This window comes from Strix aluco, chromosome 5 (genome assembly GCF_031877795.1).
Source record: "Strix aluco isolate bStrAlu1 chromosome 5, bStrAlu1.hap1, whole genome shotgun sequence".
In the NCBI taxonomy this organism is placed as follows: Eukaryota; Metazoa; Chordata; class Aves; order Strigiformes; family Strigidae; genus Strix; species Strix aluco.
The window spans coordinates 7,432,192-7,458,600 of record NC_133935.1 but is presented as its reverse complement, the minus strand read 5'-3'; the positions used below and the strand labels follow the sequence as shown (position 1 = coordinate 7,458,600).

General features: G+C 42.7%; 2 protein-coding genes across 8 annotated transcripts; one reads left to right on the top strand and one right to left on the bottom strand.

Annotated features, from left to right (window-relative positions):
• Positions 1-710: 710 nt before the first annotated feature.
• STYK1 (serine/threonine/tyrosine kinase 1) lies at positions 711-22,830 on the bottom strand. 5 transcript variants are annotated; one of them, XM_074825732.1, is made up of 11 exons: positions 22,574-22,830; positions 16,822-17,356; positions 8,385-8,489; positions 7,336-7,479; positions 6,115-6,363; positions 5,605-5,786; positions 3,872-3,955; positions 3,407-3,615; positions 3,135-3,175; positions 2,770-2,866; positions 711-2,084 (listed from the first exon to the last, which is right to left on the bottom strand). In XM_074825732.1, the coding sequence occupies exons 3-11, from the start codon at positions 8,449-8,451 to the stop codon at positions 1,880-1,882; spliced, it is 1,278 nt and encodes a 425-aa protein (XP_074681833.1). In that variant the 5' UTR covers positions 8,452-8,489; positions 16,822-17,356; positions 22,574-22,830; the 3' UTR covers positions 711-1,879. The 5 variants fall into 5 exon arrangements, with proteins under 5 accessions (XP_074681833.1, XP_074681835.1, XP_074681834.1 ...); XM_074825734.1 differs by having other exon boundaries at positions 16,822-17,182; positions 22,574-22,653; XM_074825733.1 differs by lacking the exon at positions 22,574-22,830 and adding an exon at positions 17,900-21,047.
• Positions 21,071-25,801, top strand: SYCE3 (synaptonemal complex central element protein 3). Of its 3 annotated transcripts, XM_074825737.1 has the most exons (4): positions 22,849-22,897; positions 23,594-23,732; positions 24,233-24,341; positions 25,422-25,801. In XM_074825737.1, the coding sequence occupies exons 3-4, from the start codon at positions 24,233-24,235 to the stop codon at positions 25,589-25,591; spliced, it is 279 nt and encodes a 92-aa protein (XP_074681838.1). In that variant the 5' UTR covers positions 22,849-22,897; positions 23,594-23,732; the 3' UTR covers positions 25,592-25,801. The 3 variants fall into 3 exon arrangements, with proteins under 3 accessions (XP_074681840.1, XP_074681839.1, XP_074681838.1); XM_074825739.1 differs by lacking the exons at positions 22,849-22,897; positions 23,594-23,732 and adding an exon at positions 21,071-22,502; XM_074825738.1 differs by lacking the exon at positions 23,594-23,732 and having other exon boundaries at positions 22,811-22,897.
• Positions 25,802-26,409: the final 608 nt, after the last annotated feature.

The window sequence follows — 26,409 nt, the reverse complement described above, 5'->3', positions numbered from 1 at the left end:
CAAAAAACAAAATAAATAACCCAGCAATTAGCAACTCAAAAGAGAAGCACGTGAACAAATGTCCTGCTCTGCTCAAAGGAATGATTGGTTGAGAACCATCCCTGAGAAATTCAGCTCTGTAAGGAGTTTTTCCTCAGACAAACATGGGATAATATGCCTTTTGCCTTGGAGTACTCACTTGACCTCACAGCTACTACAGGGGAGGTATGCTCTACGTGAAAATGTATTGCATTAACGTAACAACCTCTGTATCCACAAATATGCATGTTTTTAGTGTGTTTTTTTTTTTAATACAGTACCCATTCTCCCATGGGAAGCTAGAGTATAAACGACTGGAGAAATCCCAGACACTTATCGAACACTTAAAAGGCAAGAACACACCTGTCTTGAATAGGTCCTTAGTGAATGGACAGGAAACTATCCATTTGTACTGCCTGCTCTGTGTACTTTTTCCTGTGCCTCAGGACATATTCCCCAGGACATCTCCTCTTCTGAGTACCCAACTGATGCAGTTTCCTGGGACAGAAAGGGTGGGGAGAGATTTCCAGAAACCTCCTTGTGGTGGATTGACCCTGGCTGTACACCAGGTACCCACAAAAGCTGCTCTATCACTCCTCTCCTCAGCTGGACAGGAGAGAGAAAATATAATGAAAGGGTCGAGATAAGGACAGGGAGATCACCCAGCAATTACCGTCACCAGCAAAACAGACTTGACCTGGGGAAATTAATTTATTGCCAATCAAAATCAGAGTAGGATAATGAGAAATAAAAACAAATCTTAAAACACTTTCCCCCACCCCTTCCTTCTTCCCAGGCTCAACTTCACTCCTGATTTTCCCTCCCTCCATGCAGCGCAGGGGAACAGGGGATGGGGCTTGTGGTCAGTTCATGACCCATTGTCTCTGCTGCTCCTTCCTCCTCAGGGGCAGGACTCCTCACACTCCTCCCCTGCTCCAGCGTGGGGACCCTTCCACAGGAGACAGTCCTCCATGAACTTCTCCAACATGAGACCTTCCCACAGACTGTAGCTCTTCACGAACTGCTCCAGCATGGGTCCCCCGCGGGGTCACAAGTGCTGCCAGCAAACCTGCTCCAGCGTGGGCTCCTCTCTCCACAGGGCCACAGGTCCTGCCAGGAGTCTGCTCAGTGCGGGCTTCCCACAGGGTCACAGCCTCCTTCGGGCACCCACCTGCTCCAGCATGGGGTCCCCCCCAGGCTGCAGGTGGGCATCTGCTCTCCTGTTAACCTCCATGGGTGCAGGGCACAGCCTGCCCTCTCACCACAGGCTGCAGGAGAATCTCTGCTCTGGCGCCTGGAGCACGTCCTCCCCCTCCTTCACTGACCTTGGTGTCTGCAGAGTTGTTTCTCTCACATATTCTCACTCCTTTCTCCCAGCTGCTGCTTTGCAGTACTTTTAACCCTTTCTTAAATGTTATCACAGAGGTGTTACCAACATCGCTGATGGGCTCAGCCTTGGCCGGTGGTGGGTCCATCTTGGAGCCTGCTGGAACTGGCTCTATCAAAGACGGGGGAAGTTTCTGGCATCTTCTCACAGAAGCCACTTCTGTAGCCTCCCAGCTACCAAAATCTTGCCATGCAAACCCAATACACTTCTTTAACTCAAGTTTCTCATTACATTTTCTACAGCTTCCTAAACCCACTCTGCTTCCAAAAGACCACTGGCAGGATGATATCAACAGGTTGATTTAATAATAATGATAGCAGTTAGTTGTTTCTGGCATGGAGGAGAGATCTGATATGTATAATGTGTTTGAAAAACAGAGGGATCCCTCCCAGCATACACACCTCATTCTGAGCTTGCAAAGTGTCTAGAACGGGCAAACTCAGAGACTTCTTCACCAACACGTGTAACGGTCCTTCAGAGTATAGTGTATTCCCTCACTAGGCTGTGCACATCGACACCAGCAACATTAGCATAGAGTTCAGGCACCACTAGCTCAGGCACCTGCAGAACTGCATGGTCATTGCTGGTCTTTACAGCTGTTTGTAGGGACCGGATCAGGTCTGCTGGAGAAGGCCGGTGAGCTGCGTTCCACTGCCAGCAGGACTTCATGATGCCATACCTGTAAGGTGGAGAAGGAGGGAAGCACTGGGAATGAGAAGCACCAACACAAAGTTTTACTACAGTCAAGTCATCTCATATTTAAAATGACTAGAGACCTCCTCTTTTTCTTCTTCGTATAAAATTCTTTCAATGACCCTTTGAAATTTGCAACCACATAATATAATATGTGGGGACAAAGGCTTGCAGTTGTTCACCAGGATGTCAACTGTATGGGAAAAGGGAAAAAGACTGGTATTCCCTTTTGAAACAGCATTATGGAAGAAAAACCTCTGAACATTAAAAAAAAATTATGTCTTCACAAAAGGAAATAAAATGCCTTAGATATTCCCTGTGGATGCTTTGTTCACTTCAGGGAGAATCCCAAAACTTAGAGGAGAAAGATTACTCCAAAATAGTCCTGCATCTTGCAGGAAAGCAGTGGAGCAACAAAATGCAAGAGCAGACAAGGAAACAGAAACAAGAGCCATTTTCAAAAGCAGGAAAAAAGGTTTTGGCAATCAAGGTTTCATGTAGCAGAATCCAGTAAGGAGATGTGGCAGATATGTGAGAACAAGTCTCCTCAGATAACAAGTTACTGTTTTGTATAGTCTAGACTTAAGAGATCTTCTGTAAGATCTAGTTTTGTATGTCTCACTTCCATTTCACTCTGCAGATCTCAATTGTCCATAAAGCAAGTGGCTTACATGGCTTGCTGGCAGCTTGAGGGCTGCTTCATAATGTTCTGTCTCTGCAGGTATGATAAAATGTCAGAAGGTGGCACCTCAGGATATGGTGGAGCACCTGGAAGGGTAAAAGGAATAACAATAGAAAAACTATAAGGTAATGGTTGCAGATAGCAGCTTCTGTGTAAGTCCCTACCAAAATCCTTTTTTTCCTACCACAATTCACACTGACAGAAAGTCTAAAAGGAATTTTCAGACTTTGCAAGTTGGAAAAAACAGGTTGTTTCTTTAAATGGCCCAACTTTACGTTCTAGTATTTGAGATTTTGTGTCTTGTTAATTTGCTGCTTCCTTACATATTTTTTCATTGTCATTAAATCTTCTTACCTAATGTAATCATTTCATACAGTAGAATTCCAAAAGACCATCTGCAAGAAAAGAAAACAAAGTGATGTTAACTTTCCATTCTAGCTAGCTAGCTTAAATACATGAAAACAACTAGGCATGACATGCAGAAATGAGAAGGTATGAGCTGTAAAGTGAAGCATTATGCTGAGACTAGATAGGCCTTACTGTGAACTTCTGGACATTAAATGATACATAAAGGAGTGAAAGAGATAGGCCTGACAGATAAACTTCTAGTCCAAAAAAAAATATACATGTCTGCCTTGATGCTGGGGGGTTTCTTCAGGAGCCGCTCTGGTGCCTGCCACTTGACTGGCACAATCTGTGTGACTGAGTTGGCACCGTATGTGTGAGTTTCATAGGCCAGATCCAGACCACAGAGTTTAGCAGTGAAGTTGTGATGAAGGAGGACATTCCTGGCAGCAATGTCACCATGGAACAACTTCTTCTCTTCAAGGTAAGCCTGGAAAGTTGGAAAAGAAAGAGGCCGTGATAATTTTAGAAGGAATTTTAATTGATATAAATTTTCACTTAGTTTATGCCTGTCTTTCACGCTGCGGAATAGAGGCGTAGGCTCACCAAAATAATGCAAGCATCTTTGGCTCAGTTTTAACAAAGCATATCCTTAGTGCTTAGGCCAGGAAGACTCAGGGCACCATCTAGACTTGTGTTGCAATCAAGCAAGAAAGAAAAAATAGAGCAAATGAGAGCAGACTTACCAGAGCTGCTGCAACCTGCTGTCCAACTTCATATACTTGCCTCTCAGTGAGGTCATAGGGAATACCATCCATTGTCATAATATCCTAGAGACAAAAGAGCAGACCTTGGTTCAAACAAATGCCATAGCTGTAGGGTACTGGGGAATGTTTCCTTCTAATCTAATGAGTACTTTATGCTCCCCCAGCTATTTTCACAATTGGTCATAAATTGACTGAAAAATAAGGGTACATGGGTGGGTGATGGTGATGGATGGATGGTGTGCTGGGTAAGACAAGCACACTAGAGACAACTGGTGGGTAAACTGAAGGGTGGAGAAGAGATTAATAGGATAGAAATGGGCAGAATGACAGTGGAGAATGACAGTCCATACAGATGAATGAAAGATATATTATAAATTAGAATGATGAGTAGAAAAGCACACTTATAACATACAAATGGTTATCTGGTATGAGACTCAGTCCACCTCTCTTACTACCCTGCCTGTAACAGTGACCTTAGCTGGATGCCCAGATGAGAGAAAGAGAATAGGGTAAGCACACAGTGCTTTTCTTGAGTCATTTTCCACTCCCCAACTATTTTCAATTTAAGGACGTTCTGAGATGTTTCTGATTTCAACATGTTCAGTAACCAGTAAGTCTTGTCTTGAGCCCATGTAAAGTTTTGATATCCACAGCAGTGGGTGCCAAGGAACTCCACTAGTCAACTCCCCACTTTGTGAAGAATCACCTCCATTTGTTTGTTTTGAACATGACACTTACTGGCTTTCTTTGCTACCACCTCAACCTTCTGTTGAAGAAGACAGCAAGCAATCTCTCTGTATTTAGTGTTCCAGATGTAGGAGAATGATGGATTTATATATAGTGACATGACAGAGTTTTGTTTCTACGCCTGTCTTAATAATGCCTGATACTCGGTTTCTTTTTTGGCTTAACATTTTCACCAGACTCCATATTTTCATACTATCAGATACATCATTTCACCCCCCACCAGCAATGGGCAGATACGAGGCCATCATTACAAATGCCAAGATTGCTTTTCTACATGTGCGTCATTTCATCTTTAACAATGCTGAATTTCATCTGTTCTTTTTATTGGCCAGTCTCTCAATATTGGAAGACCCTTCTGTGATTCCTCAGGGTCAGCCCTTGCCTTTACTGGCTGGAATCATCGGCAACCATCATCACCTCACTGTCATCCCATTTTCTAGGTTATTGATACATGAAACAAACAGCACCAGGTCTTAGGTGGGTGACCTCCCTCCAGGGCAACTACCAGCCTTTCACTCTTATGCTCTGTTTCCTGTCTCTTAATCAATTAGTTATCATTCAATGACCTTCTCCCTGGTGTAACTGCTCTGCTTTCTTAAAAGGATTTGCAATGAGACATTATTTAAAACTTTTTAGAAATTCATGTAGCTGTATCAACTATCACTCTTATCCCAGTGTCTGCTATACCCTTCAAGGAACTCCAATGGTCTGCAAAGTAGGACTTAGCTTTACAAAAGTATGTCAACTTCTCCAAATTATATCATATCACTTGAGATATCCACTAATTCTATTCCAGTTTAGACTTGTGTAGAACTTCTTTGGGGGATGGAAATAGTTTAGACTGATATAGAGGGATGCATGGAAGGATGAAAAGAATCATCTATGACTTATGGACTATGACTTATGGATAGGTATGTACCTAAGGAATTTAAGAAGGTATTCTATCATCACTTCTTTTGTCTCACCTTCCGACATGTCCACAGAAATGTCAACAGGTCACCAAGAGACACATCTTCCATGATCATATAAAGTGGGAGCTGGTCTACACAGCATCCAACCAATTCAACCAGATTCTTATGATGGCCAAGCTTTTGATGGAATTTAATCCTTCCCAGGAAATCCTTTACTTCCTGGGGACTAGCCAGGTCTGAAAGAACAAAAAAACCCAAAATCAAACCAAACTAAACCAAAACAAAACCCACATTAAAACAAACAACCTCCCTTCAAAAAAAAAAAAAACCAAACCAAATGGAGGCAGCAAAGAACCAAAATGGACGGTGAGTAGCTTAAAATCAATATGAACAGCAACCTTCTTTAGTCCTACCAAGACACTCCTACCAAAACACCACTCTGACTAGTTAACATGATACTGAACACAGCTTGTTCTTGCCCCGTAATGACTGCAAAGTTCTGCCCAGCATCATGTCTCTGATACAGAGATCTGTACTGAAGCAGGTCCTGGCCACGTGCCTTACCTTGTAAGGCTTTCAATACCACAGGCTTAGTCTTCCCAGGGTTCCCAGTTTCCAGCTGTGCTCTGTAAGTGCTACCATAGCGGCCATGTTTTAGCAGCTGCAAGGTGCCTGCTGAGAGTTTCTCTCGCGGTATCTCCAGTTCTTTCAGAGTCAAGGATGCCGAGTTTAGCAGGCTCTCCACAGATGTCTCACTCAGCTGGATATAGCAGTTCTCTGTCGAGCTGGATTCCTGCTTATTCTTGTCATTCACTGACAAAAGCAAATACACATGATGCATAAAAACAGACAGATGAACTCTTGTAGTCGGTGGCAATGCCCATCCTTCTATCCTCTTTAAGTTTTGCTCCATACTGTTTTGGAAATCAGGACAAAGTAAGGAACTGTTATGGTATGTGACTTATCCTGGCTCTTGAAGAGGAGAAGGGATTTATCTCCCACTGTATTTGATGAAAAGGCAGAGTGAGTCTGGAGATCTCTACTATATTTAACTATGTAAACTTTCTAGATGATAAGACCCATATGTACTTGATTCCCATGTGCAGAAGCAATGACCATTTTCTTTTATTACCAGCTACCAGTTGTTACGAAAGCGACATGCACAGGGTGTTCCCACAAAGGCCTTATCTTTGTTCTCAATTATTTCCCTTAATATAGGCTGAAGAGGCTTTTTCCTCTACACAACCAAATTCAGTTCGGAACTGGATTTTCATTTCCACACAGCAACATGTGTTTCCAGTACCAACACACCTTTCCCTAACCCCTCACCAGTCCCTGTTCTATTTTCTGTTGTCTCCATAGGAAGTGGGACACAGCAGCTTGAAATTAAATTTCTTAATGACAGTATAGAAAATGGATTAACTAGATGTGATCTACATCGAAACAACTGTCATTCATAATTACCCCAGTGCAGTAGCCTCTAGAAGGCTCTTACATAAACACACTTTCCAGCTCTCAAGTGATGTTACCACAGTATGTTAAACAGCCCATACGGTATGGAGCTTTAGGTTTTCTCAGATCCATCTATGCTACAGATTCCACTACTACTACTGCAAGTGGGGTAAATCAGGGTTCCCAGTTTCTCTAAAGTTCACTGGATTGTTGAATACCACTCAGGCTCTTCATAAATGCTATTGCTTAACAGCTCTAGCAATGAGGAAATGGGATTGACTTCCAGCCACTGAAACCAACACTCTTTTCTCTGTTTGAAAGACATTTTTTTACCTTTGTGTCCAGATGAAGATGACTGCTCCTGCTTTGCTCGCAAGCCACGACAGTGGAGCCAAAGGATCACAGTTAGCACGATGACAAAAAAACCCACAAGGAGAACAGGGACAACAATCACTTCAGTCTGATATTCACGCACAACTATCATCAGAAAAAGAAAATGGGAAACCAAGGAATAAGCAGCACTGCCTGGTGCACATTCATTCTGTATAACAAAGTAGTAATAACTCATTTCAGTAATTTTCAACCCCCAAAGCATGTGTATCTATCCTCTGCTCCTTGGAACAGCAACTGAACACTGTTAGTGCTGCCACCCTGTTTTTCAGAGGTGCTCAGTATTTAAACTGCATCAAACCAGTGGGACTCCCACACCTAAGGTCACTTATTTAGATGCCTTAATACAGAGGCTAAGAATTGTAGCCATGTGTAAGTATCATCCACCAGTGAAAGAGAACTGGCCCTGGCAGAGGGACAGCAGGGAGATGGGAAGGGCTGGATATTGCTGTGCCATCACAAATGCACATGCAATCACAGCTTCAGCTCCTTCCATTAAAATTATAGGGAGCATTTTAAAGAAAACAGGGCGTAGTCACCTGGTTTGGAATTTGATCAGAAGACATTGCAATTAACAAGGATGTTGCAGGTAACTAAATCTCTTATGTCCCCAGATTTGAGAGGTGGTGCTATTTCTACATGGACCAAGATCACATTTCAGTTCTCAAAGATGACAAAGTCATGAAATCAAAATCTCACAAGACTGGTCCTTAGGGAAGTTGTAGGGGATCTTTAATTACTATATTATATCTCATTCAAAGTAGAAATACTCTAAAATGGCTAAAATTCTGTGAGATAAATCCCACCACAAAGGCTGCATCCCCTTAAAAGTGTCTCCCGAGACACAATGCAGGGAAAGCTCAGTCAAATCCTTCTGTGTGGGCTGGGATGCAGGTGGAGGAGGGGAAAGGGCTTGGCCCACTTTTTAGTAAAGCTGGACTTCCTGCTCAGCATGTGAAAGCTTATTACTTAAAGGAATCTGTGAATCTTACCACATAGCTTGTCATTGCTGTTACATTCCAGTAGCATACGTGTGAACCTTTTTACATGCCCTGCCATGTTCAGTTACAAGCAAGTGGGTCTCCAATCTCTGTCTTCTGCATAGACACAAAGAATATTAATGAAATTTATTAGGAGAAAGGATGATTTATGAAGCAACAAGTGAGCCGAGTATGGAGCTTTCTAACCTCTTATGATCAGTGACTGTGTGAAGAAGAAGCACTGGGACTGATACAGGACATCCACTATCAAATCCTACAAATGGTAGACTCATGACCAGAGAGAATTTAAGATTAAGCTTGTTTTACCGTGCTTCACAAGCAGTTGGCTACCCCTAGGCCTAAAGGCTTGCCTATGCACAAGAACTCATAGTCATGAACTTAATTATATTTAAAGAATAGCTAATACAGTTAATACACTTCTAGCTAACACACTTCTTAGATGCCACAATGGCTCAGCTTTTTATCTTCTGGGCCATAACAAATGAACAGATCAGCAGCATGCGTACAAAATGTCTGTCCTTGACTACAGACCCTGCCACAACTCATACTGTTGCTCCACAAAGACAAGGAGAGGAAAAGACATATAATTACAGCTCTCTGGTACGGACTCCTTAACACTGCCGGGTTTATAACTAATCTGAAGCACAACATCTGGAACTTTTCTGCATTTGTAGTTAAAAATCCAGAGCCTGCGCAAGCATGCACTTTTCCAGCTGTAATTTCAGCTAGTACTAATCCCTTAGAGGGTGCAATCATACACCTACAAAACCTTCTGATTGTGTAAGTGCACTGGTCATGTGTACAACCCCGCTCAGACAGGGCTAGATTCACCAGTGCATGCCAGTGTCTTTGGATTGCACCAGGACTGCAGATCAGCTGCAGGCCTCCCAAAACACATCCCTGGTGTTGAATTTCAGTTGTTCTGCATTACAGGGGGAGATCACCCAGGAAATTTGTATCCTGGCTTGCATCAGAAATAGCGTGGCCAGCAGGGACAGGGAAGTGATCTTACCCCTGTGCTCGGCCTGGTGAGGCCGCACCTCGATTCCTGTGTCCAGTTTGGGGCCCCTCACTACAAAAAGGACATTGAATGACTTGAGCGTGTCCAGAGAAGGGCAACGAAGCTGGTGCAGGGTCTGGAGCACATGTCGTACGAGGAGCGGCTGAGGGAACTGGGGTTGTTTAGTCTGGAGAAGAGGAGGCTGAGGGGAGACCTCATCGCCCTCTACAACTACCTGAAAGGAGGTTGCAGAGAGCTGGGGATGAGTCTCTTTAACCAAGTAACAAGCGACAGGACAAGAGGGAATGGCCTCAAATTGCACCAGGGAAGGTTTAGAATGGATATTAGGAAGTATTTCTTTCCAGAGGGGTTGTTGGGCGTTGGAATGGGCTGCCCAGGGAGGTGGTGGAGTCCCCATCCCTGGAGGGGTTTAAGAGTAGGGTCGACATAGCGCTGAGGAATATGGTGTAGTTGGGATCTGTTATTGTTGGGTTGATGGTTGGACTGGATGATCTTCAAAGTCTTTTTCAACCTAGACTATTCTGTGATTCTGTGGAATCGGTGTATGTGGTTTTGTTTATGCTCTGGAGGACACAAAAGCATTTTAGAAGATGCCCCACTCCTACACTAAGTATAGTATCTTTACAGAGGACTGAAGTCATAAGCCAGGAACAGGCTCTGTGGTGCTGCATTGATTTACATCAGCACAGGAGCTGGACTATTATTTCTAAATTACAAAAATCAGTAGTGATGACTGACAGAAAGGCAAGGCATGTATATTTAGCCACTGTTTCCTATAAACATTGCCAAAAAAGTAAGATTTAACAGCTTCTCAAACAGTATCATCTAAAATGTTTTATAGGCATTGGGACTTTTATCCTGCAAGTACTTACTTTATTTTCAGCTAAGAGTTCAAGGCAATTAACCTCAATGGCAAATGTTAATGGGATTCTTATTGATATTAATATGGTTTTATAGAAGTTGGTGATGGATGAAACATTGAACAGTTCATTCTCATGCTTAAAAATTAACAGGTGAAATTATACTTTATCACAACAGAGGCAGCAGAAAGACAAAACCGGACTATATCTGCACTTTAAGGTATCACAGAACATCCGTTTCTTTTTTTATTTCCTTTGATTTTTAATATGCTAGCAAATTCACCTGGTTGCAGGGTGTGGATATAACATGAATGCAGTCAAGGGAGCAATAATACAGCAATAACATCAAGCTTTTCAGGTACGCTCTGAAAGCAAGCACACTAAGTCAACCTCAGCTAACACATACACACACTTATACACAAATACACAGGTATCACCATAAAAGGAACAGCCCTAGCTTCTTTCACTTTCAGATACACACAGATAAGAAAGACACATATGAATAGACATGATGGTATCACAGGAAAATAGACTTTAGGACCATTAGCCAGCAATCATGTTGTATAATCTGAGTCATAAACAGTCCAAGCTCCATCTTAACACTAGTTAAAGACTTTGTTTTGTACAGGTGCTCACTACAAATGCACACTTACATTTATTTAAACGATGTGCATGCACAAGCATATATAAGCACACACATACCAACTTGTACTTACACAGAAACATGCTCATATAGTCACCAAGATCCACGATAAAAAGCACTGACGCAGCAACCAGGTCTACACTGGTCCCTTGTTTGTAAAAAAGACTCCTACCTACTGCCTTATGCACCTCCCATCAGTGATGCCAGAGGGTGGCACCCATGTTTTCTAACGATACTCAGGGCAGAACTATGGGATCCAGAACTAAAAACACTGGCAGCCATTGGTGCTTTATTTGCACTGGCACTCCCATTTGTTGCTGGTGCTTATGGAGCTGCCCAGGCGTTACCACTGGAAAAGTTGGATTAGACAAGTCCATTTACACTCCACACGTCCATCCTCTTGCAAAACTCAGGAAGCAGGAAAAGAAGTTGCACTTAACAAGATAAGTGCCTTTCAGTGCTGCTTTCCAGACCGAGACCAAATGAATTCTCACACTTAGCTCTTTCTGCAGCTTACTTGTCTAACAGTAACATTATTGCAGTTCCTACATTTCCATCCTCACAAGAGTGGTAACTCAAAAATCCACAGATCTCTTATTATACAATTAATAAATATACTTTGCAGTTACCTGTAGGAGACACGTGGAGGTTACATGGAACTAACATCTTCGATGTACAAGTGATACTCACCACATAGCAGAAAGCATATTGGCAGTGCTCAAGTACTTATTTTATTATATGAAGACAGTTTTCCAGGACCAAGCCAGGATAAGGGAGACAAAAATACCTTAAGAGGTTCAAAACCTATACCTCACTGGCATTCTGATTTTCCTTGTCTGTGTGTTATGCTGTACCAAGACCAGTGCTGTCTAGATCATGAGCACAGAAGAACATATCCTGTCTTACTTCAATTTAGAATCTGTGCAATTGCAAGTAAACATCAGCTTAGTTATTCCACTGTTTTTCTATTACTCTTTTACATAAACTGAAATCCACTCACTGGAATTAATTTTTATTTTTTGTTTACTTTCAAAACCATATTTGCTTCAACAGTTTGCTCTCCTTGCCTGGCCCTATCTAATCTTTCAGATTATTCTGATTTCCTCCTTCTTCAGTTGAAACTCATTTATTTTTGCTGTTTACACAAAACCTGGAACTTTCCTTTTTCTCTTGGACATGCATCTTTTTTCATCAGGTTCTCTATTGTGCAGCATATCAATGTGACTTAAGAAAACTTGTTGGCAGTGCAATACAAAAGTCAAACATGATAGGTAACGAGCACAGTACTACGCCACTCTTCCTTCAGAATGCCAAGGCTCAAGGTAAGGGTGGTGTGTTCCCACTCAGTTTCAGACTCCAAGGTTTTCCTGAAAGACACCTTCCCTTTGACAACAGTGACCAGAAAGCAAATGAGCTTTTCTAGAACAAAGCTTCTCAACACAAGGGACTGAATGGGAGCAACAAGGGGCTGTGAAGGTCTTTGTAAATGAGTTTTGAAAAGGTACTTGCTACCCTGACTAGAGCTCAGAAGGAGGGAACAGGGTTTCCACTAAACAGATCTGGAGAGATGTGGGAGCTTTTGCTGTGGCAGAGGGAAATGAATAAATGTGATTCAATGCAGATACAGTGGACACTGCTCAATTTACAATGTTCAATTTACAATGCTCAATTAACAATGTTCAGATACTACACAATTCCAAGCAGACTGCAATAACGATGGCAGCCAAGCCTTTCTTTGACTAATACCTGAATCCAAGGCTCCATGTCCAAGCTAAATATACAGCAAAGGCCATGGTATCTAGAAACAGCAGGAGTGGCTGCCCATAGAAAATGAGAGATACAAGGCAAAACCTTAGCAGAAGCCAACCTACAGTCAACAACATTTGCAAACTGGTACTAGCAGACTACATGGTGGATGGCATGTGGCGCAGCAGTTTGACAGCCTGGCGACAGTGTCAGGCTAATTAGCCCCCATAGCCACCCTGCACTGACACTTACTGCTTCTCTGTGCATGTTTGCCAACAGGATGAACACTGGGGGAAAAGGTGGTGTTTTGTTTTCAGCCATGTTTGTTGGCCAAACTGTTCTGCTGCCCTGGCAATTTAGACAAAGCACAGAGGGCAACTGGGACGGGAATAAGTAGCTAAAAGATGGCAGTTGCAGGGGCTGCTTAAACCAGTCCAGGAGGCCCTAATACTGAATGTGAATATGGTTTTGTGAATGCAGCTGAGCTGAACTAGGTGCTCACCAGTGCTAAAAGAAAGGAGTATCTCTCCTCTCTGCTCTCTTCCCACTCCTTGTTTTGCTTCCAGCTGTGCAATCGATCACATGGTAAAGTGACTCAAACCACCAACCTGGCAGGAAAATTTCACTGTTCTTTTGCCATGGTAATTTCCTGCCATTTTAGTGTGTGATGTTACTTCACCAAGCAATTCAAAAAATGTCAGGGCAGGCCTGAGGAAGTGGCAGGAGCACACATCCAGAAGTAGGAACAGGGAAAATGGAGCTCCTGACACCCAGGGTGGCTAATTCGCCTAAAGCTGTATTGTGAAACCTTCCCTGTGTCAGCACAGATCCACAAGCGCTGTGTGCCAGCATAAGCCCTACTAAGATTTTTCCAGTGCCCTGTCATTCATTCCCACATGTATACTGTCCCCTTAGTGCTAGCACAAGCATTCACATGGCAGTGAATGGACTGGACCAGGAAGGTGATCTGTCCTAAAATAATTAATCCTCTCTCACATTTTATGGACTTAAATTTCTCATCAGGCTCAAATTATGCTATTTAAAGTGGCAGGACATAAGAGTAAAGAAGCCTGAGTGACAAACATTGTGGTGAAAACTGAAAAGCAAGAGAAATATAAAGTCTTATGTGTCCTTGGAATATATGGGGACAGCTTGAGAACTGCATGCAGAGAAACTGCCTTCTGCTTGCTCCTGCCATGTTCATGAAAATAAGATGTTGTACATATGCGTGGTAAATACACAGTTTTGTCAGTGAATATGTCTGACTTGGGAACTAACATCAGTTCCCATCATCAATGCAAATGTGTAAATCCTTGAGTACTGATTATCTATTCTGTCTGAAGAAACAGCTGATTAAATTAACTAAATATGACAAAAATAAAGGCTAAGACTCATCTGGATCTTCATTAGACTTTTTAAGCTGTGCTATAAGCTGACATGGAATTAATGTAGTTATTTCTCCAGACTTCCTGGCCTGCACACCACTTTATTATAAAAATATTCTTACAGGTGTTTTTCACGCATTAATTGTGAGGATCAACTGTAATTTGACTACAGGCATGTAAAGAATAGCTGAGTAATTACTCACTTCAGTCCAGCATACTGCCTGACTGATAAAAGGCAAAATAAATCATTTAACCATAATGCCTTCTATTTCATTTCTTACAGTGGCAGAACCACACTCCCAAGCTTTTCCAGTCACCATTTCTGTACTGCTTTTATTATTTTCCTCCTCTTTAAAGGGACCTTTGAACATGGACACCAGTAAAGGCTTAGGCAACAGTTATGCACAAGCCCTGGCTGTGCAGCTGAAAGGGAGGGGAGCTACCAGGAACCAAAACGGCAGTGAAACCACAATGTGTGGGCTCAGGTCAGCTGAGCAGTTGTGGACACTGAATGTGAGTGAAGAGGGAGAAGAAAAGCACCACGGAAAAGCAAAAAGCAAACCAGATATTTCTTCCCCTGTAATGTCCACCATTTTACTAAAAGCAGCATCCAAAACAAATAAAAAACAAGTCCCATAGGTTTCAAGCCTAAGAACTTCATGCCACTGCAAAAAGCTATGTATTTGTTAGACTACATATCCTGTCTCTTTTGCCTTCAGAAGACCTTAGTGACTACTTCCAATGGCCTGGAAGATCATGACACCTTTGCAAGGTTTCCCTGGCCCATCGAGTCATCTCACCTCTCACTGTAAGGCACCTGCAGGTTACCAAGCACATCTCCAACTGTGCAGAATGGGAAATTCTCACCAGTCAGCCCAGGTTATAACATACCAGAGACACCTCACTTCTGTCCTGAACAGGAATTACTGATAATATCCTGTGGCTTGCTGTCCCGGCTGTAATAATGTCTCAGCTGTAAAGATTTGGTACTCTAACTCACTTTTGCAACAGCTGGTAGCTGTAACACCCTGTAAGAAAACAAAGTGTTTCAAAAAATCACATACAGTGACTCAAGACTTGGACCAAAATTAGAAGCAGTACCTGAACATCAAACCTAGGCTAGCTGCTACTGAAGCATATTAGAGGAGTGAAAGAAAATTACGCTGACCACTTCTGAAAAGCTAGACCATGGAGAAAACAGCAAATAATGAGGTCCATGCTGCTATCTGAGCAGGTGAATTACTTAGGGCAAACCTGGCTTCTTTTCAAGGGAGCAGAATAAATAGGCAAAGTCAGCAGTCGGTACTGCATTGAGAAATGTGAGTCAGGAGGACTCTGCACTGCTGTGCTTTCATGCTAACAAGGTTAGTCCAAACTGGCACCTTATCAGTGGAGATACGCAAGTTCTCATGGTGCTAAGTTTTGCTTCAACTCAGATCATCTCAAAAAAATTAATTTATTTGTGCAGCATGAGGAAGTCTGAGTACAGAAGTGTGAAACAGTACAGAAACCGAATGGTGATTAAGACAAATTTTTTTTTTTCTAATGCAGACACGGCCTACTATAGTTTCTGAAAATTAACATATATTTGATCACACTCCCCCTGAATTAAGGCCACGAAAAGTAATTCCTCACAGCTAATCTGCAAAATAAAAGTTAAAATAAATTTTAGAAAGCAAGGAATACATTAACCTGAAGACATTAGTGAGCAGGCTGTTTGGAATATGAAAAGTCTAGAGACCAAACTATCAACAGCACACTCCAACCTATGACCTACTTTTGTGTAGTCAAAATCACACTCTACTTTTGAAAATGCCAGCCATTCGGTCTCTTTCTCACTGACTGACTTCTGATTTTGCTGGTAACTGCCAGTACTAAGCCTGTATCAAAACCTAGCACAAACTGGATACAGATATTCTGAAAAACTGACAGCAAAAGCTGTGACAGGACATAAGAAGAATGAAGGAGTTTTTCAAAGGACCATGCATACGTGTAGCTCTTGTAAAAAACACTGTGTGATAAAAATACTGCATGATATCACATTGCTGCATAATGGCTTCAGAAATGGAACATGAATCTGCTTTCATAAATGCACAGCCACGAGGAAACTGAGCTGAAGCTGTGTGCACAACTTTAGCTACATAATTTCCCAACTTTTGGATGTTTCGTGGTGCATTTAACATAGATTTTGTTTATAATTTAATCAGTAGCTCACGCACACACACACAGATACATGCAAACAGGGAAACACGTAGAAAAATCTAGTTATCTGCACCACTTTGAATTAGAGTTAGCTTCCTTACAATCAAGCAACACCGATGGAATTCAAATGCTAATTAGTTCTGAATCCAGCCCTAGGCATGCGTTGCTTAACCAAACACTGGACATACTTACACATACATGCATAGCATCGCCCTGCATCGTTTCAGTGAACTGAGACTAATTTTATACGAAACTTATTTCCTTTGTTATTTTCTTCCTCTTTAAAATGTGCCTAGAAGTTATTTCATTTAAATCAACCTGTGTGTAGAGGACATATCTCTTTGTATTTTTTTTTTCTCAAACCCCAATACCATTATGATCACAGAAATTTATTACTATAAGTAACTTCAATACAAGCAGTAAGTACATGCACAGATGTATACACATACATACACAGAGGTATAGACTTTATGGTACAGCTATACAGCTCGGGTCACATTTATGCTAATAAAAATCTTTTCAAAAAACCTAAATATTCATTAGCTAATCTTCCAGCAGTGTTTTCTCTTACCTGAATTACAGCACTTCTCTTGCCCTGCGGTAGTCTTTTCCTGAAGCTCACCTGCTGCCAGTTCCCAGTTTGTCTGAGGCCACTCCTGATAACGCTGATAGTTACCTTGTGTGGTTGTAATTCTTATGACTAAGTTCCTTCTCACTGATTTTCCTAGCCCCAGTCCTGCCCAGCTTCAATTGTTCTCAGACCTCAAGGTCTTCTCAGCTGTCTCTCCAGGGAGGTCCCTTGCGTGTATGTCCAACACGTGAGCTGACAGGTAGGCACACACTTGTGAAACGGGTCTGCCTGGCTTCCACCAACCGGCTGCTCACCCGCTGATGACAGAGACAGACAAAGCAAAGAGTCCTCGGGCGGGGACCTGGATCATAATTTGAAAGACAGGCAAACACAGATCAAGAGGGATAGGCTAATGTGATAAACAGAAACAATACACTTCAGATTGCAGGTTCACGTTTAGAAAAAACGGGTTCTTGGAACAGAAAAAACCCCTAAGACTCCAGATGCTGAAAAAGCTTCCTACCAGGAACACAATCTGCAAATGAAGAAAGAGAGAAAAGATTAATAATACCAAAACATGCTACAACAGAGAGCAGCAATGCAGGCTTTTTTCACATTCTGCCTTGCTCGTTCGTATCCCTCCTGCTCGGGATTGTCCATTTTCCTACCCTGCCATCAGCTCTCCCCTGACCTTTACCTCCCACCACTCCAGCCCAGAGCTCCCACACTGCCCTGGCAATGACCCTCACTTACAAAACCCCTTCAAAATCCATCCTGAGCTCCCCAACCAGGTGAGATAATATTCCTGAACTTTCCCTGTGACCTTTAACTGCTGTGATGCCCTTGGGGTCACTGCTGTGCTCTGCTGGTGCCCTCAGTCCACAGCAGCTGTGTGGCGTAACCTTCACTGCACCTCAGTTCCTCACTGTTTTAGTTCTGGGGACCTTCTTCCCACCCAACCCATATATGCAAGTCCCAGCTGTTGGCCTGCCCTTCCCTATCACTGAAAAATCTTGTGTTAAGAGTTTTGGATTCCTGATTCCTGGTTATACGAGTCCGTACAAGATTATTTGCTTACCTACTTCATGCAAGTGAGAGGCAGTTGCATTACAAGAGGAAACAACGTGAGACCTATCGTTGAGAGGCAAAGTTCATTTCACAATCAACAACACGACACAGGTAGCTTTGGGAAGATGTAGAAGATGATATGATCTCTGCCAAGTGTTTGAGCAAAACTTACCTACTCCTGTTAACACTTTGGTGCTGCACATATTATTTTGTTGTGGGAAAGTTTTAGCTGCGGTAGAGGCAATAGCTTTAGATACTGAAACACAATAGTTAATTAATCCAGAAGAGAGACTGCATAGCAATATATTTTTACACCATTACACCCTAAACTTCTCTCTGGGATTATTCTTCCAGCTGGCATTTACTGTCCACGTGCACAAAATGGTGAAAACCAGGAGTGGTTTTCTTCACTGCTTGATCTCTCTACAGAGACTGGCAGAAGTGGGCAAAATAGTATTAGTGAAATAACTCTGAGGACTTTAATCCCCTGAGAAACCAGGAGGGGTATCTTCTAGACTGAAAATTATCTTGAGTTAGATCACTACAGCTGCAGAGTCTAGGCTCAGATTGGTTTCAGCTTTCCTCTTATTCTGGTACTAACTTGCATTGACTCTCTGCAGTACTTTCTCCATGAAGGAGCAGGGGATCTGTCCTTTACATCATTCCCCATTAAAAAGTGGCTAAAATGCAAAGGACGGTTCCTCATTTAAACGAGTTCTTTACTGAAATGTGTTACTTTCCACAGGCACCTTCCCCAGGGGCACCTGGGGGAAACTATTCAGATTCCTGTTTAAAAATATGATCATTGAAAATCTTCCTCCTTTTGCTCTTTGTTTCACAGTTTCTACAGCCCCCAACTGTAGAAGAAAGAGTGGGAAAGGCAAGGGGTTAATATTCAAGGCATGCATATGCAAAAAGAGCAACCTGCTGCTTTTAGTTTCCCCAATCTCTCTGCTGTGCTCCCAGTCTGACTGGTTGGAGAAGATATTTTAACCTTTCAGAGTTCAGGCCACAGACTATATAAACTTCCTCACTGATCCACAAGCCCCTCCCCCTGTTTAGTTAAGGAATAGCAGACATTTATTGTCGTGTTTTGTCCTGTGAAAAATAAACTTCTCCTGCTCTATGTCCTGTATTGTGTGCACAACCACAAAGAAAACACTGCATGTTTAAATGCCTCTGCCCTTCTCTGTTTTTAACTTAAGCAAGTATGATTAGGCACACTGAAAGGCAGTAGACTGGCAGTCTTGTTAACAAAAACATCCTCTTTATCTCCAACACAGCCATAGCACACCTAGCAACCATCCAAACCACCCGGCAGCTGCTCAGTAGCCTCAAGACCTGTTTCTGGGCCTAAGCAGCAATTCAACCACAAACCATTCAGTCTTTGTCCTATTCACTGAGCCCTTAACACGGCTGCTAATTTTGCAGTTCAGCTTCCATAAGCTAAGCATACTCCAAGGAACTGCTTCTGGACCAGAAAAAGCAAGCTTCAGATGAAAGGATTCCCTTCTTAAATGTCGTTGTGGTATTCACTTTTTCTGCATTAATTTAGAGACGGTAAGGTCTCTGACTACTTTCACATCCTAATGTAAGGTTTAAAACTGTGGTTTATAGCTGATAGACTGTGACCGCTCTTTCGGTCAGCCTAAGCCCACAGAGCTTGAAAGGCTCAGTACCTGTTTTATTTCTGCAAGCCAGGCATTCATCCCCGAATGGGGTAAGAATCAGAACAAATGATCTAGAAGTGAAAGAAAAATTCCCATCATTATCCCAAGCCTGTTCTGCCTCATCAGCTTTGCCTCCCAAGATAGCAGGTCTTCTGACTTGAGAACAATTAATCTACCTATTTAATATTTAGATTTTTCTTGAAAATGGTAGTTCTAGTGTGATTTTCAGTTCATCCCTGCAGTTTTTGTTATTTAAAATTTCCAAAGGCACAAAGGCTAGGAGGGGGTGGCATTATATGAAAAGAAATAAAGAAAAAAAAGAGCTTCTCCTTATAAAAATGAAATGATTTAAGGATTATGCATCAATCTTCTTCACCCAGTTGAAAGTCCAGTAATTTGCCACCACTTCCTCTATTCAGGGTTAGGCACATCTAATAATAGTCTTTTTACCTCACTTTCCTACCAAATTAGGCCTTATCATTTCCAACTCTTCTCCTAAATCGAAATGGATATTTCATTTGCACAGCTTCACGCAGTCACTGGTCTGGTCAGCCCTCTCTTCTCAAAAGAAAGATCCTGGAGGTTGGTTAGATGCTTAAGTAGGCTACAGTACAGACTTAAGTAGGCTACAGTTCAGTTTTCCCCTTCGGTTTCTCTGGCAGATTTTCCAGGCCCTGAAGCTGGGATTCATTCAACACAGCTGAAAAACTAAGTTAAGGTCATAGCTGCCCTAGGTTCTCTGCATAGTTAATACAAGGTCACAAGAATTTCTGTAAAGCAACTCCAAGTACTAAAATCCTCTCGCCCTACACTGACATCACAGGTCCAAATCGTAACCTAGCTCCTGATTTACATGTCTTGGTCAAATGTCAGAAGTTAGATACCATACATTTGGGATAAATTCTGTTGTCTTCCTCTTCTTCAAAGCAGTAACTGCCCCGAGCAGGAGCTCTTTGGGCTCCCACAATCAGTACTTACCCTCAGCGTAACTCGGTAGCTTGGCCACAGCCTCTCCCTGAACTCCAGGGCTGACAGATGAACTGTTACACTCTAAGTTAGGTGCAGCACGTATCCCATGCATTCAGTTCTGCTCTGTCTAGTTCCTAAGTGCTTTTGTTCTGAGCAACCAACATCCTGAGCATCGTATGTATGCATATTCCTCTGGTATTTTACCTTTTCTCTTTCAGTTTCTTATGTTCTTTTTGTTAATATATAAATTTTCCTTTTAAGTTCCTGCTCTTTGCCACCGCATTTTTACACTGTTTCCATTTTCCAGTAAGAATCCAACAGCTCCTCTTGGCAAAACCTAGAAGCTCGTGAACAGAGCTATAGTGACCTAAACACCCAGTCTCAGGATGGAATAAATTGCAGGGTGTCATACAAAAAAGAAGCAGAGAAGCCAGCTATCCCCTGGAAAGGATGCCCACAGAGACCTCAACAAAACTAGAAAGTATGTATCACCAAGAGCTGTATCACTGTTACATAAAAATGCATTCAAGAACTATTCCACTGAATAATTTTTACACCTGTAACTCACTCTCTAACACATTGCTGTGTCCTAATTACAGTAGAGAAGAATCACAAATAAACCAAGTCATGTTGAAACAAAACATGCTCCTGTCTGCCAGTGTCACTGGAAATAGATTCTAGCACATTTATTATTATGCAGTGGCAAGGTGGCTGCTAAGCTACTGGAATTACACGCACAAACATACAATATTTGCTGCCCAGGTTTTCAGAGTAATGAAGCAGTACTAAAAAACACCGCCACTAGACCAAAAATCAGCTTCCTAACACACATGTACAGAGGGAAAGCAGCATCTGGGAGACAGCTTAAAGGGGTCACCTAAGAAATGACTGTGCCACCTCTGTCACCTCAAACAAAGGGTCCATCAGCTTAGTCCTGTCCTCAGAGAGCTGGCAGTGAGAGTGCCTAGGGAAATGAAAGACGGTAATGCCATAAAATGATACTTCCCTTAACACTTTCTCCAGCCTCCACCAGCCTGTGGTTCAAGATTTAGCCGGATATAACTTTGTCTTTCATACGCCTTGAAGGATTTTGTTCAACTGCTTTTGAACTCCTGCAGAACTTTAGCAACACAATGCTGCGATAAATTCTGCAGCATTCATATAACTTGGGTGAATAAATACTTCATTTTGTTTTGTTTTGAAGACAGATTGCCATCTTCAAACCAGCTACTCAGTTGGCAGTGAAATGAGTGGTGATAGCAAGAGATGAGTAAGTTTCACGCATGATGAGAATACTAATATACTCAATCATTTAAAAACAAGACTGTGGATGAAAAGGAGAACAAGAGATATGGAATGGGACACAATTCAGAGAAGGTACTTGCTTCTCACTCTGCTATATACCAGATAATTCCTAGTATCAGCAAACTCTTGACAAAACTTTGAGTCGTGTTGCTCAGTCATCAGAAGATTTCTAACCCTTCTTTGCCTACTGCTGCAAACACCCTCTCTTGATATGACAAAGACCATAGAATCACAGCACAGTTTGGGCTTGAAGGGACCTTCACAGATCATCCAGTCCACCCCCCTGCCATGGGCAGGGACATCTTTCACTAGACCAGGTTGCTCAAAGCCCCGTCCAGCCTGACCTTGAACACTTCCAGTGACGGGGCACCAACAGCTTCTCTGGACAACCTACACCCAGTCTCTTCTAGTTTAAAACTGTGGCCCCTCGTCCTGTCACTACAGGCCCTGGTCTTAAGTCTCTCTCCACCACGCAGGCAGGGAGATGGAACCCCACAAAGAAACAGCTGAGGCACCACCCAAGTTTCAAACTTTGGGCTCAAGACGCAACTTTTGGGTTACTTTCAGGGCAATTCCCGAAATGACAGGCTATCTGGTGCGACCAGTCTTGCCACGGCGTCAGGGGCGGGCAGCGAAGGTGGACGAGGGGAGGCCCCGCACCGGGCTAACGTAAGGGTGTTACACATCGCGGGGGGCCGCGGGGACAGCCAGGGGGGCCGTAAGCAGGGGGAGGGGGTTACCTCCTCTTGTCCAGCCTCCGGGGAAGGGCAACTACGGCACCGCGGCAGGCAGGGGACGCGGCGCTGCCCAGCAGGCCCGGCCTGCCCCAGAGGCCGGGGCGGGTGGCCAGGCTGGCTGAGGGTCCCGCCGTGCCGCTGCTGCGGGTGCGCTGGAAGGAGGGGGGGTGGCGGGACACGGAGCCGTGCCGCAGTCCGGGCCCAAAGCCGCGGAGCGCCTCCCTGCCGCGGCGCCGGGGGGCGAACCCGTGCCCTTCCCCTTCCTGTCCCTCGGCCGCCTAACTCCGCACCCAAGCGCTCGTTTTCGTGAAACGCAGAATTAATCGAGTGCGTGAGCTCGGGGGCAGAGCGGGCAGGAGAGGACGGAGGGGACAGAACGGCGGTTTTTTGGTGTCCCGTGCCCGCCCGCTCCTGTCCCCGGCGGCGGGAGGCGGGAAGAGCGTGTGGGCCTCTGGAGCTCGGGGGTTGAGGCGGGGGGTGGGGGGGGGCGGGCGGAGCGGTTGGTGTCGGCGGGAAAGGGGAGGGTGAGGCGCTGGGGGGGGCCGGCAGACACCCCGCCTCGGGGACGGGGGAAGGACCTTCCCCGAGGGAGGGAGCGGGGTGAGGGCTGGGTACCGCTGGGCAGCGACCACCCTCTGAGGCCTCCGGGCTGGGCCCGGCCGTCCCCCGGGCGCAGCGCGGGCCTGGTGGGCAGTTAAAGCGTCCCGTCATGTGGTACGGCAAAGGGTTGGGGCTTGTTTGGGGGCTCTGGGGTAAAGGGTTTGCCGGCACACGGTTACCTCATGGTTGTGGGAAGAGACTCTTGAACACCCAGCTTCTTGATAAGACTTGGCATTGCTTTAAAATGCTGTAAAGCCGTTATAAAGTGTTGCATTCCTTCCACATTTATCATCAATAAAAAATGGAAAATGGATACTCACTAATTGAATTTGAGAATCATATATAAAAAAAGATGACAAATCTATGCCTGCTGTGTGATGTGGATAGTCACTACAGTGAAGCTCTTCATCTCCTTCTTCATAGTTTCATCCCATCCATTGGTGGTTTTCAGAAAAGGAAGTTAAAGGCAAGGCTGTGTGTCACATTTGCAGTCAATATCAAGGTTCTGAAACTTAATTGCATAAGTTTGGCCTCTATTTTACTACCTACAACTTAACCAGAGGTTAGTAAATCATAAGCACTTACCTGCTTATATGGTGACAGAACGTGGTGCATGCAGTTACCCAGCAGTAGCATCTAAGTGTGAAACACTGGATGTAAATGGAGATTTTACAACTAACTTTGAAAATTAGGAATTGCCCTACATCAGAGTATTTGGGAGAGGAGCTTGAAGACAACTGTAACAGGATAACGGATAAAATTTTCCAATGAAGTGTTTGACATGGTGATCGTTGTTATTACTGATGCCAAAATCATCATTTGGCACAAACACAGCATATTTGAGTGTAATTCTTTCTACTTAACAAAGTGAATTGAAAATAGTATGCAGCATACAGCTGATGACCAGTAACTTCAAGGTCAGATTCTTAATGAATTCACATGTAAATTGAATATTTATATACATATCATTTTTTTTTTAATTTATTGCAATGTTACTTTCAGCTGTGAAAATCAACTCACTTCAAAGTAAAATAAAGTATGAAATTCCTGGTTTCCTTTTAGATGGCCAAATCAGAATCTCAGGAAGGAAACTATGATAACATGATAAAGATGGTGGAGGACCTGAACAGGGACTTAGAAAAACTTCTGGAGGAAATGGAAAAGCAAACAGGTACAGGTCTTTAAGAATGATACCTATTTGTCTACTAGAGTGAAGAGACTGAAAATTTATATTTAATGCTGTGAACTTCTGTGTGATAGAAATGTAAGTGGAAACAATCACCATCAACTAATGCCCTAATCTTAATCGGGAGGAAGTGTGCAAATAATCCAGAAGTTTCAGATGGCTTAGAATTGAAAATTAATAGAGATGCTTAGTTCAGAGTGGTGGTTGAAAACAGAAATAATACTAAGGTATTTAATGTGCAATTGTTAAAACATAGTATGTAAAATGAGATTTAATTCTGAAAATGGTGGGATACATAGTACCTCTCAGGTCAGTGCATGACACATTTAATTCCTCAGTGAGAATAAAGACCCCTCTGCAAATTTAATCTTAGTCCTGTATGTATGGAGAGGACTGCATATTCCTCTCCATGTTCTGCAACAATTCTATCAGAAACTGTGTGCAACTAACCAGAATAGATGGAAAACTGTTAATTATACTATTTGTGATTAAACACAATTTATGAGTGCCATTGAGAAAACTACAGTCAAGTTATGGTAAAACAAAAAAGAAAAGTATGAAGTAAGAGCTAAAACTAGTTGCTCTGCTTTATCAGATACTCATTATTTCAAAATCAGTTTAATTATTTAGGTTGTTCTTAAAATCTTTCATCTCTATGCTGCAGCCTCCTTGATCTTACTCTTCCTCCCCTAACACAAGCCTTCTGACTGTAACTAGTATAGAGAGAGGATTCTTTGGTTTATTTATGTTAGAACAGTCTGTTGAACCTTTTTTTTTATTACTTGTTGTAATTTTTAGGTAAAGTGTCTATCTCCCTTTTGTAATTTATATCCGTATACTTCCATTCTAAAGTATTTTGAGACATTTATAAAGAAGTAATACTCAACAGTCTTTTATTTAATCTTGAGTATTACTGTGGGCAGTTTCCACTTTATTTTACAGCAAGCCCTCTCTGACATAAGATCTGAACTGATAGTAATTCATGTCCTTTATTCATTTATTGAGTCAGCCATTGCTGTTATTTAGCCAAAATTCCTGGTTTAGTAGTATCTGTTGGGTTTGTAGTGCAGGCAACCTGGATGGCCTATGACATGGTAGTCACACGTACCAACCCAGACCTGGCCAACTCCATGAGGCGTTTGGAAGATGCCTTCCTGAGTTGCAAAGAAGAGGTGGAGAAGAAATGGCAAGAGGTGCTAACGGAATCTAAAGGTGAAGAGCAAGAAAAAGAATAAATTTAATTCAGTTGTACTTGCAGAACTACATCCCTTGGAAAACCACTCCAGTCTTTGTTTTCCAGCTGTGGAGGTTTCACAAACCCTGTGGAAAATGGGTTGGCTTTCATCTTGCTAGGAACTACTTATGTGTGTGCATCTATGGAAGTATTTTAATGAGATTACACATATATATATATTTATATTGTTGAAGATAAAAGGTAACAATGTGTCTATTTTTATGATCATCAGTAATCCTTGTAGTGTGTGTGCATACTGAAGTTACTTGCCCTCTGTGTCTTTCTTCCTGCCAGATCATACTCACTTTGTCATCAATATACGTGGAATTCTTTGACACCTGAGCAAATGGGGGGGCGGGGAGCAGGGGAGGTGCAGTGGACCATTGCCGTGGTATTGCACCAGCACATGCCTTTCAAGGAAAACTGAAAAATTACATCTTTTTCCAAATCAAAAACAGGTGAAATTCTAGATTTGCGGATAGATTGATTTAGTTTGATGTGGGATTGCCAACTAGGTGTTCAGTTATAGAATTTTATTATTCAGATAGCTCATCTGTAGTTGGTTCATTTTGTTTCCTTGGATTTTTAACCATTTCTTTGGACTGGTCTTCCCAGAAAGATTGTTCTTCTCAAACCCTCTGAAGGTACCATGTCTCATTTAAGAAAAAATTGTTTACCATTATAGACTGCACTGTGTGTGGTGTTCTCTGTGGGATTGCTGCAGAAGCCAAATTAACCATGCTAGAAAACATGCTTTTCTCCGTATGTTCCTACTGTGCAATATTAAAAAAGGAAGAAAAAAAATTACTTTTCTTTTGT